Here is a 17,796-nt window from a genome sequence, read left to right on the forward strand (position 1 = left end):
GCTCCACCATTTCATCATGGCTGATCCATTTCCCTATCAGCTCCAATCTCCTGCCTTCTCCCCATATCCCTTCATGTCCTGACTAATCAAGAATCTTAACAACCTCTGCCTTAAAATATACCCAATGACTTGGCCTCCATCGCTGTCTGTGGCAATTAATTCCACAGGTTCACCACCCTCTGGCTAAAAATATTCCTCCTCATCTCTGTTCTAAATGGACATCCCTCTATTCTGAGGCTGCACCCTCTGGTCCTAGACTCACCTACTATCGGAAACATCCTCTCCACATCCACATACCCCTCACTCTCCTGTTACTATCATACAAGGAGGAGCAGCCTGTAGTTCAGGGGAGGAATTCACAGGGTCACATCACAATGAAAATGTAGGGCAATGTCTTTGCTAAATGGCAATGAGTGTGAAAAGCCACCTCACTGAACAAGAGCAGTTCAAAGCCCTGCAGACTTACCAGATTTAGTGGTGATCAGTGGCAAACAGTGAGGCTCCAAAAACATTTCCATCCATCAGTGATGGTGAAATCCAGCATCGGAGATAAGGATGCAGGATCCCTGTGGTCAGCGGGCCTCAAGGATAAGGGATCGCAGTGGTCAGTGGGCCCCAACGATGAGGGATCTCTGTGGTCAGCGGGCCCCAATGATGAGGGATCCCAGTGGTCAGTGGGCCCCAAGGATGAGGGATCCCAGTGGTCAGCGGGCCCTAATGATGAGGGATCCCAGTGGTCAGCGGGCCCCAATGATGAGGGATCCCAGTGGTCAGTGGGCCCCAAGGATGAGGGATCCCAGTGGTCAGTGGGCCCCAAGGATGAGGGATCCCAGTGGTCAGCGGGCCCTAATGATGAGGGATCCCAGTGGTCAGCGGGCCCCAATGATGAGGGATCCCAGTGGTCAGCGGGCCCCAATGATGAGGGATCCCAGTGGTCAGCGGGCCCCAATGATAAGGGATCCCAGTGGTCAGCGGGTCCCAAGGACGAGGGATCCCAGTGGTCAGTGGGTCCCAAGGACGAGGGATCCCAGTGGTCAGTGGGTCCCAAGGATGAGGGATCCCAGTGGTCAGCGGGTCCCAAGGATGAGGGATCCCTGTGGTCAGCGGGTCCCAAGGATGAGGGATCCCAGTGGTCAGTGGGCCCCAAGGATGAGGGAACTCTGTGGTCAGTGGGCCCCAACGATGAGGGATCCCAGTGGTCAGCGGGCCCCAAGGATGAGGGATCCCTGTTGCCAGCGGGTCCCAAGGATAAGGGATCCCAGTGGTCAGTGGGCCCCAAGGATGAGGGATCTCTGTGGTCAGCGGGTCCCAAGGATGAGGGATCCCTGTGTTCAGTGGGCCCCAAGGATGAGGGATCCCAGTGGTCAGTGGGCCCCAATGATGAGGGATCCCAGTGGTCAGCGGGCCCCAAGGATGAGGGATCCCGGTGGTCAGTGGGCCCCAAGGATGAGGGATCCCAGTGGTCAGTGGGCCCCAGGATGAAGGTGATTAGAGGTATAGCTCGACTGGACAGCCAGAGACTTCCCCGGGTGAAAATGGCTGATGTGAAGGGGCATAGTTTTAAGGTGACTGGAGAACACTAAAGGGGGGTATGTCAAAGGTAGGGTTTATATTTTTTACTGAGTTAAGTATTGTATGTAATTAGTTTTGCTACAACAAGTGTATGGGACATTGGAAAAAAAAGTTGAATTTCCCCATGGGGATGAATAAAGTATCTATCTATCTATCTATACAGTCTACATTTTCTTGCTCTAGGGTGGCAGGCTGATATAACGGTTAGCATGACATTATTACAGCGCCAGTGACCCAGGTTCAATTCCCGCCACAGCCAGTAAGGAGTTTTTACGTTCTCCCCATGATCATGTGGGTTTCCTCCGGATGCCCTGGTTTCCTCCCACAGTCCGAAGACATGGGGGTTAGTAGTTGAACTATCACATGGGTGTAATTGGGTTCATTGGGCCGGTAGGTCCTGTTACTGAGCTGTATCTCTAAATAAATAAAACACAGAGTATGGAACACTGTCCCGGGGAGGCTGGGAGAGGCACATACAGAGTGTGGATCACTCCGCCAGGGAGGGTGGGTGAGGCAGATACACGGAGTGTGGATCACTCTCCCGGGGAGGGTGGGAGAGGCAGATACACGGAGTGTGGATCACTCTCCCGGGGAGGGTGGGTGAGGCAGATACACAGAGTGTGGATCACTCTCCCGGGGAGGGTGGGTGAGGCAGATACACGGAGTGTGGATCACTCTCCCGTGGAGGGTGGGTGAGGCAGATACACGGAGTGTGGATCACTCTCCCGGGGAGGGTGGGTGAGGCAGATACAGAGTGTGGATCACTCTCCTGGGGAGGGTGGGAGAGGCAGATACAGAGTGTGGATCACTCCCCCAGGATTGGAACATGAATGATAAAAATGGAGGGCAATGTAAGGAGCAAAGGTTCGATTGATCTTAGAGTCGGTTAAAGCTCTACTCCATTTACACCTATGACTGTGGCTAAGTACAACTCCAACACCATATACAAGTTTGCTGATGACGCCACTGTTGTGGGCTGTACCAAAGGTGGTGATTAATCAACATACAGGAGGGAGACTGAAAATTGGTTGAGTGGTGTAATAACAACAACCTCTCACTCAATGTCAGTAAGACCAAGGAACTGATTGCAGACTTCAGGAGAGGGAAACCAGAGGTCCGTGAACCAGTACTCATCGGAGGATAAGGGATGGAGGGGGTCAGTAACTTTAAATTCCTGTGTGTCACTCTCTCAGAGGATCTGTTCTGGACTGATCATATAAATATAATTGCAAAGACAGCACAACTGCACCTCTATTTCCTGAGGATTCTGTGGAGATTCGGCATGTCATCAAAAACTTGGCAAATATCTACAGATGTGTGGTGGAAAGTGTGCTGATTGGCTGCATTACAGCCTGGTATTGGAACACCAATGCCTTTGAACGGAAAATCCTTCAAAAGGTAGTTGATTCGATCCAGTACATCACGGGTAAAGCTCTTCCAATCACTGAGCACATCTGCATGAAACGCTGCCTTAGAAAAACAGAATCCACCATCAAAGATCCTCACCACCCAGGCCATGCTCTTTTCTCACTGCTGCCATCAGATAGAAGGTACAAGAGCCTCAGGACCTGCACCACCAAGTTCAAGAACATTTACTACCCTTCAACCATCAGGCTCATGAACAAAAGGAGATACCTACGCTCATTTAAGGACTCTTTTATCTTGTTATTTCATGCTCTCATTGTTTATTGCTATTTATTTATATTTGCATCTGCACAGTTTGTTGTCCATTGACCCTGTTTACAGTTACCATTCTATAGATTTGCTAAGTATGCCCACTGGAAATAGAATCACAGTGGTGACATTATGTACTCTGATAATTAATTTTGCTTTCAACTTTAAAGGGTCGGCATAGCATTGTGGGCTGAAGGGCCAGTAGTTTCCATACCGTTCTATGGTGGGCTCCTTAGGGACTGGAGTGTATCATGGACAAGGAGTTATCTGATATTTTAATGACATGGAAATAGTGAACTGATGATGATGTAAGTGTGCAAATAGATTGCTCGTTTAGAAGAAGAGCCTGCAGTAAGAATGGAAATATTTATTCAGTGAGCAGAGGCTGACTCTTCCTGACGAATTCTGATTGAAGTATCAGTGAATAACTGAACCCATTACGGTCTCCGGCTGTCCCTGAGAGCATACTGCATTTCATTGAGTGTAGTCTTTGTGCTAACCAAACTCGCTGTGCACTCACTCAAGGCTGTGGAGGAACCTCGTGATACACCCAGGAGATGAGAGGATCTCTCAATCCAAGCAGTGTATTATTCCCCCCTCCCTTTCTAGTTCAGGCAAATAACATCACATCCATTATCAAAGGGCTGGGACTTAACCTCTTCCTGTCTGTTCCTACTCACTCAGTTACCAGCCAGCTCCTGGTGAGATCTGCTCTCGTGAGAGGGAGCACTGACGGGTTTGAAGGACAGCTGTGAGGACGACTCCTGGGATGGGTGTGATCAAAACGCAGACTCCTCCCTACCCACTAACCCCCGGAACTTTCAGCATTCTGCTGCTACTTCAGTATGTTCCCAGCAGTTATTGGGTGCTGTTCAGTGACATTTTCTTAACCTCGGAGGCTCAGGTAGGGCTTTTTAAATTATTCTTTGGAGCAAATTTCAGATATTAAGGGAGCAGTTTTAACTGAAGGTCACTAGCGGCTGTGAGTGGAGAGATCTCAGTACAGCTTTACTCTCCTCTCCCGAGTTTTCTTAACCTCTCCCCCTTCCCTGCGCTGTGTCCCGTTAGGAGTTCTAGGTGACACTGCAGGCTAATTAAGAACATAGAGCCATACAATAGTACATACAGGAGCAGGACGTGTGCCGAGCCGATTACAGTAGCGATGCCTGATTACACGAATCGATTCAGATTTATCTATCACACGTACATCAAACCAGTGAAATGTGTGGCTTGTGTTCACATCCGACAAAACCTGAGGATATGCTGGGGGCAGCCCACAAGGGTAGCCACACATTCCGGCATAAAATCGTGTGCTCAGCGGAACAACACAGAACACAACAAACAACAACAGCAAAACAAGCCCCCTTCCCCCTCTCACACACACAGTCCTCCAATCCCAAGACAAGCAGGCCGTCTCCGGGCTTCCAGCAGACTCACAGGTTCGCAGACATCAGGTTCAACTTCCCCACTGGACTTGCAGACACCAGGGCTTCGGCGATCGGACCTCAACTTTTCAACTTTTACCTTTTTGTGGTCCTACCCCTCCATTCACGTGTCCATCTAAAACTTCTAGACACCTCAGTCATACCTGCCACTACCAGCACCCGGGACAGTGCATTCCCGGCACCCACCAAACTCTTGCCCTGCACACTTCCCTTGAACTTACCCCCTTCTCACCATAGGCACAGCAGGAGTGGTTAGCATTACCAGCACTCGAGGCTTCATCCCTGCTGCTGTCTGTCTATAGGACCCTTAACGGTGTTGGTGAGCAGAGGGATCTTGAGGTCCAAGTTCATACCTCCCTGAAAGTTTGCTAGGGTGGTTAAGAAGGCATATGATATGTTTGCCTTTATTAGTCGACGCACTGAGCTCAGAAGTCAGCAAGTTATGCCGCAGTTTTACAAAACTCTAGTTAGGCTGCAAAACTCTAGTCTGCTTCCTAAGGTTGTTATAGTCGGGGGTGGTAACGGAGGCAAACTCCCACTACCTATGAAATATTCCTAATGGCGTGCGTCTCAAACAGCCTCTGACAACCAAGTCCAGCTCCCGGCCTTCACGTGTGGCTTAGCTACTAAACCTCATGAACCATTTCGACTGACAGGAGAAGGGGCAAAAGCAGGTCACTGGTACCTTAAAACCAATGGCTGTGGAGAGGGTGTGGTAGAGGTTTTACCAGGATGGTGCCTCGATTCGAGGGCATGTGATATAACAAGAGGTTGGTCAAACTTGAGCGGCAGAGGCTGAGGGAGATCTGGCAGAGGTTTATAAGATTATGAGAGGCAGAGATGGAATGGACAGACAATATCTTTTTCACAGGGTTGAAATGTCCAATACCAGAGGGCATGCATTGAAGGTCAGAGGGGGGTAAATTCAAAGGAGATGTGGGGTAAGTTTTTTTACACAGAGAGTGGTGAACGCCTGGAATGGTGGTAGATAGATACATGAGGGACTGCTAACAGACATTTAGATTGGCACATGACTGTGAGGAAAATGGAAGGATGTGGAGATTGTATGGGCAGCAGAGATTAGATTTGATTGCTAATTTAATTGGTTTGGCACAACATTGTGGGCTGAAGGGCCTGTTCTATGATTCTGTACATTCTCCCTGTGACCATGTGGCTTTCCTCCACGTGCTCCAGTTTATTCCCCACCTCCCAATCCAAGTTGTGGGTATGATATATTGGTGCTGGAAGTGTGGTGACACTTGTGGGCTGCCCCCAGCACGCGTCAGTCGTTGACGCAAACCACACATTTCAAAGTACGTGAGAAATAAAGCTTATCTTTAACTCTCTAGTATCAGATATTTTGACCATAGAAGAAAGATGCCAGTTATCTGTTGTATCAAAGTATCTCACAATTTTACAAGCCTCTATTAACTTCCTGAACTTGCAATCAATTGATTTAAGAAAAATGCATTTTATTTGGGAGTTGTTCTGTTCCAGCAGAGCTTGGATTTCATGATTTAGTAGAACATAAAACCATACTGCACAGTACCCGCCCTTCAGCCCACCATGTGCTAGCCTTTTAACCTACACTAAGATCAATCTAACCCTTCCTCCCTACATAGCCTCCATTTGCTATCATCTGTGTGCCTCAGACATCCCTCCCCCTCTCCCATAACCTTTACTCTAATCGGCTATGTTGGAGAATAGAAGCTTCCCACAATAGTAGTCACTATTCACTGAAGAGGAGAGGTTGAGTGAACTGGGGCTTTTCTCTTTGGAGTGGAGAAGGATGAGAGGTGAGGTGATGGAGGTGTACAACATTACAAGAGGCATATATAGAGTGAACAGCCAGGGACTTTTTCCCAGTGTGGAAATGGCTAATACGAGGGGGCATAATTTTAAAGTGATTGGAGGGAAGTATAGGGGGATGACAGAGGTAGATATTTTTACACAGAGTGGAGGATATGTGAAACGTGCTGCCAGGGGTGGTGGAAACCTTACGAAACTTATCAGCAGATGCATGATAGAAAACTGGAGGGCTATGTAGGAGGGAAGGATTAGATTGATCTTGGAGTGGTTTCAAGGGCAGCATAATATCATGGGCCAAGTGGCCTGTACTGTGCTGCAGTATTCAATGTTCTAAAATGGTGAGTGTGTGTCTTCAGACTCCTGTACCTCCTTCCTAATGGTAGTAACAGGTGATGGTCCTTAATGATGGATGCTGCCTTCTTCAGGCATCACCTCTTCAAGATGTCCTCGATGCTGGGGAGGCTGGTGCCTGTGATGGAGCTGGCTGAGTTTACAACTTTCTGCAGCTTTTTCCAATCCTGTGCAGTGGCACCTCCACACCAGACGGTGACGTAGCCAGTTCAAATGCTCTCCACAGTACATCGGTAGAAATTTGCCAGACCAAGTCCCCTCAAACTCCTAATGATGTACAGCCAGTGGTGTGCCTTCTTCGTGACTTCGTATTAGGGTGTTGAGAGAAGTTTTGTTGTTTATTGAGATACAAAGCAGAATCAGCCCTTTGAGCCGCACCACCCAGCAGCTCCCGAGTAATCGCAGGACAGGTTACAATGACTAATTAACATAACAACCAGTGCATCTTTGGAAAGTGGGAGGAAACCAGAGCACCCGGAGGAAACACACGCAGTAACAGGGAGAACGTACAAATTCCATACAGACAGCGGCGGGAATTGAACCCTGGTCATCAGTACTGTAAAGCGTTGCACTAACCACCCTGCCACCGTGTTGCCCTGTGCTCTTCCCGTAAAATGCCATCTCAATGATGGTCTCCACCACTGCCAGGAAGAGGTGAGCTTGTTTTAGACAAGGATTGAATCTGAAAGCAGTCTCCATCTAATTTAAGAGACCAGGAAAAATCAACTACTGACAAACTCCAAATCCCAGTGACACACTGCTGGTCATTTTGGGTAATTAAGCTGGTATCACAGACTGAAGCACTTAAGTATCTTATCTTTATGTGTTTAAATATTTAATAGGATTGGATTTATGAGTGATGTTTGGAACCTGTTTACTATTGTGATACAGTGAAGTACTTGTCTTGCAGACCGTTCATGCGGGTCATTTCTTTACAGCAGTGAAATGAGATGGGACAGGGAAAACAAAAGTAGAACGCAGAATGAAGTGTCACAGTTCCAGAGAAAGCGCAGTGCAGTCAGACAATAAGACGCAAAGTCATAACAAAGTAAATTGTGAAGTCAAGAGGCCTTGTACTAGGAAACCATTCAATATTCTTACTACAGCAGGAGAGATGCATCTTTGAGCCTGGTGGGACGTGCTTTCAGGCTTTTGTATCTTCTGCCAGATGGAGGGGGGGAGAAGAGAGAATGTCCAGGGTGGGTGGGGTCTTTGATTATGTTGGCTTCCTTACTGAGGCACCTCCAAGGGGACTACAACCTTCTCGTCGGGTTTCAAGGCCTGTGTGCCTCAATGACTCGGAGAGCTAGGTTGGCTGGAGACAGAGCCTTGTGCTTTGACTCTTGGTAGGGTCACCCATGCCATACAGATCAAAAGAGGGAGGCAGATAAAGAGTGGTCCACTGTTCGGGGGTTCAGCTCAGGGCTAACGACCCTGACTGGTGAAACAAAACATTGTTACGGAAAAAGCAATGAAGAATCCTTCTATACGGAGGCAGAGATAAGTGGAGACAGATTATGTGTGTGAGTGTGTCTGTGTGTGAAAGTGTGTCTGTGTGAGAGTGTGCGAGTGTCTGTGAGAGTGTGCGTGTGTATGTGAGAGTGTGCGTGTGCGTGTATGTATATAGAGAGTTTGGTTGTTTTCTTTCTGACAACCTCAGGGGCTGTTTAAGCCGGGGTTTTGCTCACCTCCTGCTGCTACCTCACCAGGTTCAGGAAGGCTACAGGAGCCACCCTGCTGATGTCCAGAGATGTACGTGGAAAAAGTCCACTCCAGTCCATTCAGCAGGTGCTAGTTTTTGTAAGAATTGTCTAGTATGTCCTGCTCCTGAAGGACGCTTTCCCTAGAGCCTTTACGTCAGAGCCTGCTGTGCATTTCATTGTAGAGGCAGGTGGGGTGCATGGCGATACTCCAGCGTGGTACCGTCAGTGTGCGTGAACTTCTAGACATGTCTTTATCCAATTCCTCTTCTGAAAGTTCCCAGTTCAGCACAGAGTGGATGGGCTGAAGGGTCTGTTTCTGTGTTGTAGGGCTCTATTTTGCGAACCTGTTTCCTTGATGTAGATCACTACAAAATACTTCTCCTTATCTCTGTCCTCTCCTTCTCCTGTCAGTGGGAGCAGTCTCTCCCAGCTGGCTCCATCAAAGCCGTCGTCTTTCCAGATGAGCACAGATCTGATTCTCTTCACGCAGCACAGCTCATATACTGTATGCTTTATAGTCATAATAGCAGGAAAAAATATACAGTCACAATAAAAAATAATCTAGCCCAAGACTATGCCTGAGTGTCATGGCCTGAAGGTTGATGGTGCTTGGATGGGATGTGTCCTGGAGCTTCATTCCTGCAAGGACAACTCATCACGCACTAGTGCCACCGCAGACAAATACAATCCAACTTGTCTTCCACCGAGTGAATGTGTGCCTTGTGCTGTGTGTGACTGCTGGTTCTGTGTTTTGCACCTTGGCCTGGGAGGAACGCTGTTTCATTTGGCTGTGTTCCTGTATTTGGTTGAATGACAATTAAATCCAAGCTTAACTTCAACTTCTACGTTATGATAATTTTTGTTTGGTGGCATCGGTGCAGTGCAAAGATATAAAAATGGCCATAAGTTACAAAAATAAATAAATAGTTCAAAATAGGAATAGTGAGGTAGAGTTGTTGGGTTCATGGACCGTTCAGAAATCTGAAGACCAAGGGGAAGAAGCTGTTCCCAAAATGTCGAGCAAACACGAGGAAATCTGCAGATGCTGGAAATTCAAACAACAACACACACAAAGTGCTGGTGGAACACAGCAGGCCAGGCAGCATCTATAGGGAGAAGCGCTGTCGACATTTCGGGCCGAGACCCTTCGTCAGGACTAACCGAAAGGAAAGATAGTAAGAGATTTGAAAGTAATGGGGGGAGGGGGAAATACGAAATGATAGGAGATGACCGGAGGGGGTGGGATGAAACCAAGAGCTGGAAAGGTGATTGGCGAAAGTGATACAGAGCTGGAGAAGGGAAAGGATCATGGAACGGGAGGCCTCAGGAGAAAGAAAGGAGTGGGGGGGGGGAGAGACACCAGAGGGAGATGGAGAACAGGCAAACAACTAAATATGTCAGGGATGGGGTAAGAAGGGGAGGAGGGGCATTAACAGAAGTTAGATAAGTCAATGTTCATGCCATCAGGTTGGAGGCTATCCAGCCGGTATATAAGGTGTTGTTCCTCCAACCTGAGTTTGGATTCATTTTGACAATAGAGGAGGCCATGGATAGACATATCAGAATGGGAATGGGACGTGGAATTAAAATGTGTGGCCACTGGGAGATCCTGCTTTTTCTGGCGGAATGAGCATAGGTGTTCAGCGAAATAGTCTCCCAATCTGCGTTGGGTCTTACCAATATATAAAAGGCCACACTGGGAGCACCGGACGCAGTATACCACACCAGCCGACTCACAGGTGAAGTGTCGCCTTACCTGGAAGGACTGTCCCAAAATGTTGAGTGTGATTTTTCAGGTTCCTGTATCTTCTCCCTGATGGAGAGATTGAAGGGCTATTTTAAAGGAAGGGAGAAATAGGGAGATTTAGGAAGGAAATTTCGGAGCTTTCAGCAAGAGATCTGAAGGGTGGTGGTGAGGGGAGGTGCTTGGTTTTTTTCACCTTTGGCACCTCCTGACCAATCTGTGGCAGAGTTCAAAGTCCCACACTGGCCACTAGAGTCCAATGAACAGCGTGAAATCTCTCAAGTTTCTGAAAACACTCAATTTACTCCGCACCAGATTCATCCCTGTCCCACTTGGTTTCAGTTTACTGTTCACTTTCATTCACCGCCCACAAAGTGTGTCTGACCTTGTCTCAATCTCAGTGCGATCTGCACTTATTGGTCCTGGTAACTGAATTGGTCTGCAGCCCCAAATACCCGCCCAGCAGCTGAACATTGAATAGGAAATTATCCTTCATTAACTCAATCAACAAAAGCAATTTGAGCCAGAGCCTGTCTTAAAAGCCATTAATGTCAGTGCTGATCTGAGCAAGGTGCCAACAATAATTCCGTTTGAAAGACAGCAATGTTGGCGTGCAGGCAAATGTACCAAGTCCCACAAGACTCAGAGAAGGGAAAGGGCAGGACACTGGAATAACAGCAACACATACAAAATGCTGGAGGAATTCAGCAGGCGAGGCAGAATTTATGGAAATGAATAAACAGTTAATGTTTCCAGCCGAGGCCCTTCATCAAGACTGGAAACGGAAGGGGGAAAGAGCCAGTATAAGAAGTTGGAGGGAGGGGGAATGTCAGATAGTCGAGATACATGAAAGCCTCCAAGCTGATGGCATGAATATCAATTTCTCTAACAGCTAGTAATTTCTCGCACTTTCCCCGTCTCTCTTCTTCCATTCCACACCCTGGTTCCTCTCGCACCCCTTCTCCTCACCTCACTCTGGTGCTGCTCCTCCTTCCCTTTCTCCCAATGTCCACTCTCCTCTCCTATCAGATTCCTCTTTCTTCATCTCTTCCACCAATCACCTCTCAGCTTCTTACTTCTTCCATCCCTCTTCCCACCCCCACCCCCACTTTCCGCTCACCTGGTATTGCATTTTGTGTGTCTGTAACTCAACATAATCCCACCTCCCAGCACTGAGCCCAGAGCCCTGCTGGTCACCACTGCTCAGGAACACGTCTGAGAAAGACTCTGCTACTCCCACCCCTTCTGAGAGGATGACAACAAAAAGTCCACCCCTCTCCCCAATCTAACCCTTCCAGTAATTATGACAAATCCATGGCCACTGGATTTGAGCCCCTGTCTAAGGGAAATACATACTTTTTACTTGCATTCAAAATTATACAGACCTCACCTCTATCTATGTCCTTGGTAGGTCGTATCAATGTTGTCAAAATGTATGTTCTCCCCAAATTTTTATACTTATTTCAATCTATCCCAATTTTTATTCCTAAATCTTTTTTTGATTCCTTAGACTCTATTATTTTGTCATATCTGTGGCAGAATAAGCGCTCTAGAATTAATAAAATCCACCTCCAAAAATCTAAAAAAGAGGGTGGCATGGCTTTACCTAACTTTCGCTTATATTACTGGGCAGCTAATATACGTTGTGCTGCCTTCTGGTCTTTCTTCCACGGTCAACCTGAGTGCCCTAACTGGGTGGCAATGGAGTTGAGCTCCACTAAAGAATTATCTATATCTGCACTTGGCTCTGCACTCCCTAGCAGTCTGCCCAGATCAATAGCTAATCCTCTGGTTAGACACACTTTGCATATATGGGCTCAGTTCAGGAAATGCTATGGTTTCCAGGGGTTTTCCATTTCTAGCCCTGTCGCACATAATCACCTTTTTTTACCTACCACGTTCGATTCAGCATTCCATGTTTGGTACAGGAAGGGCATTAGACATTTTGAAGATCTCTTCATTGATAACCGCTTCGCTTCTTTTCAACAGCTCTCTGTTAAGTTCAACCTGCCTAACGCTCACTTTTTCAGATATCTCCAAATCCGACACTTTACTGCTCCTTTAATTCCTAACTTTCCTGAAATGCCTGCGAAAAATGCTATGGACCTATTTCTCTCCATTAATCCACTAGGTAAAGGTTTAATTTCAATTATCCAAGATAAACTAGCAGCCTTACGACGGGCCTCTGTGGATAAAATTAAAATGACCTGGGAGCAGGATTTAAATATCTCCTTATCCGAGGAGAGCTGGGACTCAGTTCTCAAATCGGTTAACTCAACCTCTCTTTGTGCTCGCCATTGTCTCTTACAGTTTAAGATTGTTCATAGAGCCCATATGTCTAAATCTAAACTATCTCGATTCTACCCTGGCATTAGTCCGCTCTGTGATAAATGCAAGAGGGGCGTGGCCTCTCTCATCCATATGTACTGGTTCTGTCCTAGCTTGGAGAAATTCTGGAAAGATGTCTTCACTACACTATCGGGTATTCTGAATCAGCACCTAGAACCTAACCCCTTAATTGCTCTGTTCGGTTTTTGGGGCGAGACAGATTTATGTCTGGGTCCGACCAAATGCCGAATACTATCCTTTGCCTCTCTCCTGGCGAGACGCTTGATCCTCCTTAGATGGAGAGATGTTGCCCCGCCCACTCATGCGCAATGGCTTAACGACATTATGGCCTGCTTGGACCTCGAAAAAATTCATTATTCAGTTCTCAATTCGGATTTAAAGTTCCATAAGATCTGGGGGCCTTTTATCGAGTACTTTCATAACCTTCCTCTTGACTAGGGTTTTTTTTTCTTTTCGGTCCCTTGCTTTCAGCTCCCTTTTTTTTTCTGGTAGTAGGCATTATTATCCTCTGTTGCTAAGTGTATTCACAGTCTGGGAGTTTGACTGTCCGGACTTATACTCTCTATATTGTGTGGTGGTTGGTCTGGAATTGTTTTTTTTTCTTGTGTTGTGGGGCTTGGGGAGGACACTAAGCTCACTTGTCTTTAATTTAGGTGCTTTTTTGTTAAATTCTCTTCCTCTGTAGCATATTGTTATTGTATGCTTAACCTTGCTCTGTATTAATGCTCCTCACTGGGATTTGGGGTTTTTAATTTTGTAAAATGTTTTGAAAAACTAATAAAAAAAATTTTTAAAAAATTATACAGACCTCAATGAAGTCTTCAACTTAGTTAAATCTCCCCCAAACCATCTCTATGGTTTGGTTCCAAGTTTCACCTTCCTCACCTATCAGATTCCACCATCTGCATCTCTGTCACCTTCAAGCCTCTGTCCCAAGTTCAAAGTAAATTTATTATCAGAGCACTTACCCTGAGAATCATTTCCATGCAGGCATTTAATAAATAAGAATAACTGATTTATCGAGTACTTCTCATCCTAGACAATGTTGTTCAAAATGCTTTACAATGGGATAAAGTGTGAAAATAAAAGGCAAAAAGATGCAAGTTAAAAGCAAGGTTAAATAAATAGGTTTTGAGCTGGTGTTTAAAAGTCTCAGGTTGCTTAAGGTTGTTATTGCTGGGGGTGATAGTGGGGATAAGCTCCCAAATTAAATGCCTCCAATGGCGTCCACTGAAATAGCCTCTGACAACCAAGTCCAGCTCCTGTCCTTCACGTGTGGCTTAAGCCCAGTGGAACTGTTTCTACTGACAGGAGGAGGAGCAAAGACAGGCTACTGGTGCCTTAAAACCAGTCGCTTCGGGCAGATGGGGTTTTCCAGCCGTGGTTGGCAGCTCATCTAGGAGAAGGTAAACTCTGATCTTAAACTTCCACTGCCTTGCTCATGGGAAAGGTTTTAGAAGTAAACCCTAAGGGAAAAATCCAGAGGCAGTCAGTCCTACATTGAGTTCAACACTGACTGGCAACTCCTGTGACACTGCTGGTACCAAACTGTATCAGTCTCTACCATTCCTTTGGGTTCATCAGAGTAAGAGCAACAGCATGCTCTCCATATTGTGCTGGCTGGGCTTGCATATCTAGACAGCTGGGATGCAACATCCACGCTTGACACTGACCGATGGAGGCCTCACTCAAACTGAGTCCTTTGTAGTTTTAGATATTGAATTCCACAGTTTAGGAGCGTAGTTCAAAAAAGCTGACCTGCAAATTATCTTTTGAGGGACGTTGTTTAGATTGAAGGGAAGAATTTAAGGAAGAAGATCTAAGAGCTTAAGCAATGTTATACATTTTTACAGATAAAATAAAGAAATGCAATAGAATTTATAAAAAAAACAACACATAAACAAGGACTGACAAACAACCAATGTGCAGAAGAGGAGAAACTGTACAAATATAAATAATTCTGAGATCATGAGTTGCAAAGAGTCCTTTAAAGTGAGTCTGTAAGTTGTAGCTGGAGGAACTCAGCAGTCAGGCAGCATCCACGGAGGGAAAAAACCTTCATCAGAATTCAGGGTCTCGACTGTTTATTCCCACCCATAGATGGTGCCTCACCTGCTGAGTTGTATGTGTTGCTCTAGATTTCTTGTATTTCTGTGTGTCATAGGTCACAATCCCCACTCTCCCCTCCTCCATCTGCCCATCACCCCTCCTTACTTCATCACCTGCCACAGTTCTTGCCCCACCCCTTTCCCTCACCCTCTACTTCTTAGTCCAGATGAGGGGGACACATACAACACATTAACTCTCCATAGATGCTGTCTGACACGTTGAGTTTGTCCAGCACTTTGCTTTTGAATCACCTCACCCTCCTCCATAGCAAAGAAAAGAACCCTGTCCATCTAATCTTGCAGTTTTCTAATCTTGGTGACACCCTTGTAAATCCCTGCAACCTCTTCTGCCCAATGCATCTTTCTACATTTACATAATGTAAATCAAGTCAGAAAACGCTCACTGAGTCACTCCATAGGTGGAGAGTGAAATATCGGGAACATTTCACGGCAGAGACCAGAACATAAATTCTGAATTTCAATGATTTTTGAGTCTATTTTTTCCTAGTTCTTCTTCTTCTTCCTTCTTTTGGTTAGAACAAACTGATCTCAACTCGTGAATGTGGTAATTTTTGGGTGGATTGAGATGTCATTTAGACAAGGGAAGTGGTCAGGAGACGGTGCAGAGAGTCATCAGACAGTGCTGGAGAAAGGAATTTGTCAAAGCAGAATTATAATTCACCACAGCAAAAGGGGTCTTGCAACGCAGTACTGGTGACAGGAAATGAAGGAGGCATCTCAGCCTATGGGCTGGTTCCAATGATTGATTGTATATTTGTGTCTACATCTGTCAGTGTTAACCCGCAGTGACGGCAGGTGAGGTGATTTGTTTTCTATAAAGATAATAATAATCAGAATCAGCTTTACTATCACTGACATATCATATGCTGTGAAGTGTATTGTTTTGTGGCAGCGGAACAGTAATACAAAAAAATTACTATGCGTTACAATAGGAAATAATTTAAAAATTAAGTGCGTAGTGCGAAAAGAGAGCAAAGTGGTGAGATAGTGTACATGGACCGTCAGAAATCTGATGGTGGAGAGGAAGAAGTTGTTCTGTTTGTGGCATCAGAATTCTGAGTTTTACTTGAAAGAAAGTTAGAATGTGGATTTTCAGGAGTTCCATGTCGGTGGCCTGGTGAGCAGGTCAGAGCGCAGGCTGCTGGGTTTCACATCGCTGTGCCACAGGCAGGGAACCAAGTGCAAGGAGTTGGTTTGTTATTGTCACATGCACAAAAGTGCAGTGAAGAACCTGCCTTTCACACTGTTCATACTGATTAATTCATTACACAGTTCATCGAGGTCGTACACAGTAAAACAAGAATGTAGAGTGACGTCTAACGCAGCAACACACACAAAATGCCGGAGGAACGAACAGTCAGCGTTTTGGGTTGAGGCCCTTCAGAACTGGAAAGGAAGAGCGAAGATGCCAGAACATAAAGGTGGCTGGAGGAGGAGGACGATAGCTAGTAAGTGATAAGTGAACCAGGTGGGTGGGAAAGGTAAAGGGCAGGAGAAGAAGGAATCTACAGGAGAGGAGAATGGACTATAGGAGAAAGGGACAAAGGAGGGGCACCAAGGGAGGGTGATAGGCAGGAGAGGAGAAGAGGTAAGAGGCCAGGTAGGGGAATAGAAGAGAGTAGTAGAGATTTTTTTTACTAGAAGGAGAAGTCGATGTTCATGCCATCAGGTTGGAGGCTACTCAGATGGAATATAATGTGTTGCTCCTCCACCCAAAGTGGCCTCATCGTGGCAGAAGAGGAGGCCATAGACCAACATGTCAGAACAGAAAGGGGAATATGAATTAAAATGTTTGGCCATTAGGAAATTCCACTTTCAGCAGATGGAATGGAGGTACTTTACAAAGCAGGCCCCCAATTCATGTTGGGTCTCACCAATGTAGAGGAGGCTGCTAGAGCATGGATACAATAGACGACCCCAACAGATTAAAACACTTTGCTGATTTCCATAGATGCTGCCTGACCTGCTGAGTTCCTCCAGCATTTTGTGTGTGTTGCTCTGGATTTCCAGCATCTACAGAATTTCGTGTTAATGAAGTGTAAAAGCTACAGAGAAAGCACAAAGCAATTTCATAATGAGGTTAAAGGTCCATCTAATCATACCAGGAACCATTTGCTAGACTGCTTACTGTTTACCCATGCTATTCATTACATGAATTTTGAATCATATTTTATCAACTTACTTATGTGCTGTGTGTGATGGATGTTTCGTGGATGCACTGTGGTCTGGAGGAACATAGTTTCATTTGTTGTATATATGTACAGCTAGATGACAATAAAGTTGAACTTGTAACAGTGGGGTAGAAGCTGCCCTTGAGCCTGGGGGTACATACTTTCAGGGTTTAGTCTCTCAGTGGGAGACAGGAGAAGAGAAAATGTTTGAGGTGGGTGAGGTCTTCTGTGGAATTCATTGCCACAGATCGTTGTGCAAGCCAAGTCAGTGGATTTATTTAAAATGGAGGTTGATAGGTTCTTGATTAATAAGGGTGTCAAAGGTTACAGGGAGAAGGCAGGAGCATTGAATTGAGAAGGAAAATAAATCAGTCATGATGGAATGGCAGAGCAGTTTCGATGGCCCAAATGGCCTAATTTCCTCCTATGTCTTTTGGCTTTATGGCTGCTTTACTGAGGCAGAGGGAAGTGTAGACATGGAGGGAAGGCTGGTTTCTGTGATGTGCTGAGCTGCCTCCACAACTCTCTGCAGTTTCTTGTGATCACACACAGAACAGTTGCCGTACCAAGCTGTGATGCATCCAGACAGGATGCTTTCAATGGTGCATCGATAAAAATCGGTGAGGGTCAACGGGGACATCCCGAATGCCAGGCTTTCTCCAGCAGCGACCAGAACGAGGAGAGCATCGACTGCCGTGATAGAGGCAAGAACAGGAGAGCAGTTTCCTCTATACAGCGAGATGATGTGATCAGCTCGGCAAGCCAGATGTGGGTGAAAAGCAACACTGCAGAGCTGTGGAGGGCCAGTGGAGAAGTGAGAGTTTGTCCAAAGAGCCAATGCTCACACAA

The 17,796-nt window shown here is 46.2% G+C and overlaps 1 protein-coding gene across 5 annotated transcripts in view; it reads left to right on the top strand.

The window, feature by feature from the left end:
• The first annotated feature begins 4,058 nt into the window (after positions 1-4,058).
• Positions 4,059-17,796, top strand: part of LOC140731576 (transient receptor potential cation channel subfamily V member 1-like) — a 65,766-nt gene continuing 52,028 nt past the window's right edge. For 3 of the 5 annotated variants that reach the window (XM_073053103.1, XM_073053106.1, XM_073053102.1), the window contains exon 1: positions 16,145-16,224. In XM_073053103.1, coding sequence (XP_072909204.1) covers positions 16,182-16,224 — 43 coding nt within the window. In that variant the 5' untranslated portion in view covers positions 16,145-16,181. Of the gene's footprint in view, positions 4,151-15,436; positions 15,572-16,144; positions 16,225-17,796 lie in introns of those variants that run through there. The other 2 variants (XM_073053104.1, XM_073053105.1) reach the window with 2 other exon arrangements.

Source organism: Hemitrygon akajei, chromosome 8, assembly GCF_048418815.1.
Source record: "Hemitrygon akajei chromosome 8, sHemAka1.3, whole genome shotgun sequence".
NCBI classification, from domain to species: Eukaryota; Metazoa; Chordata; class Chondrichthyes; order Myliobatiformes; family Dasyatidae; genus Hemitrygon; species Hemitrygon akajei.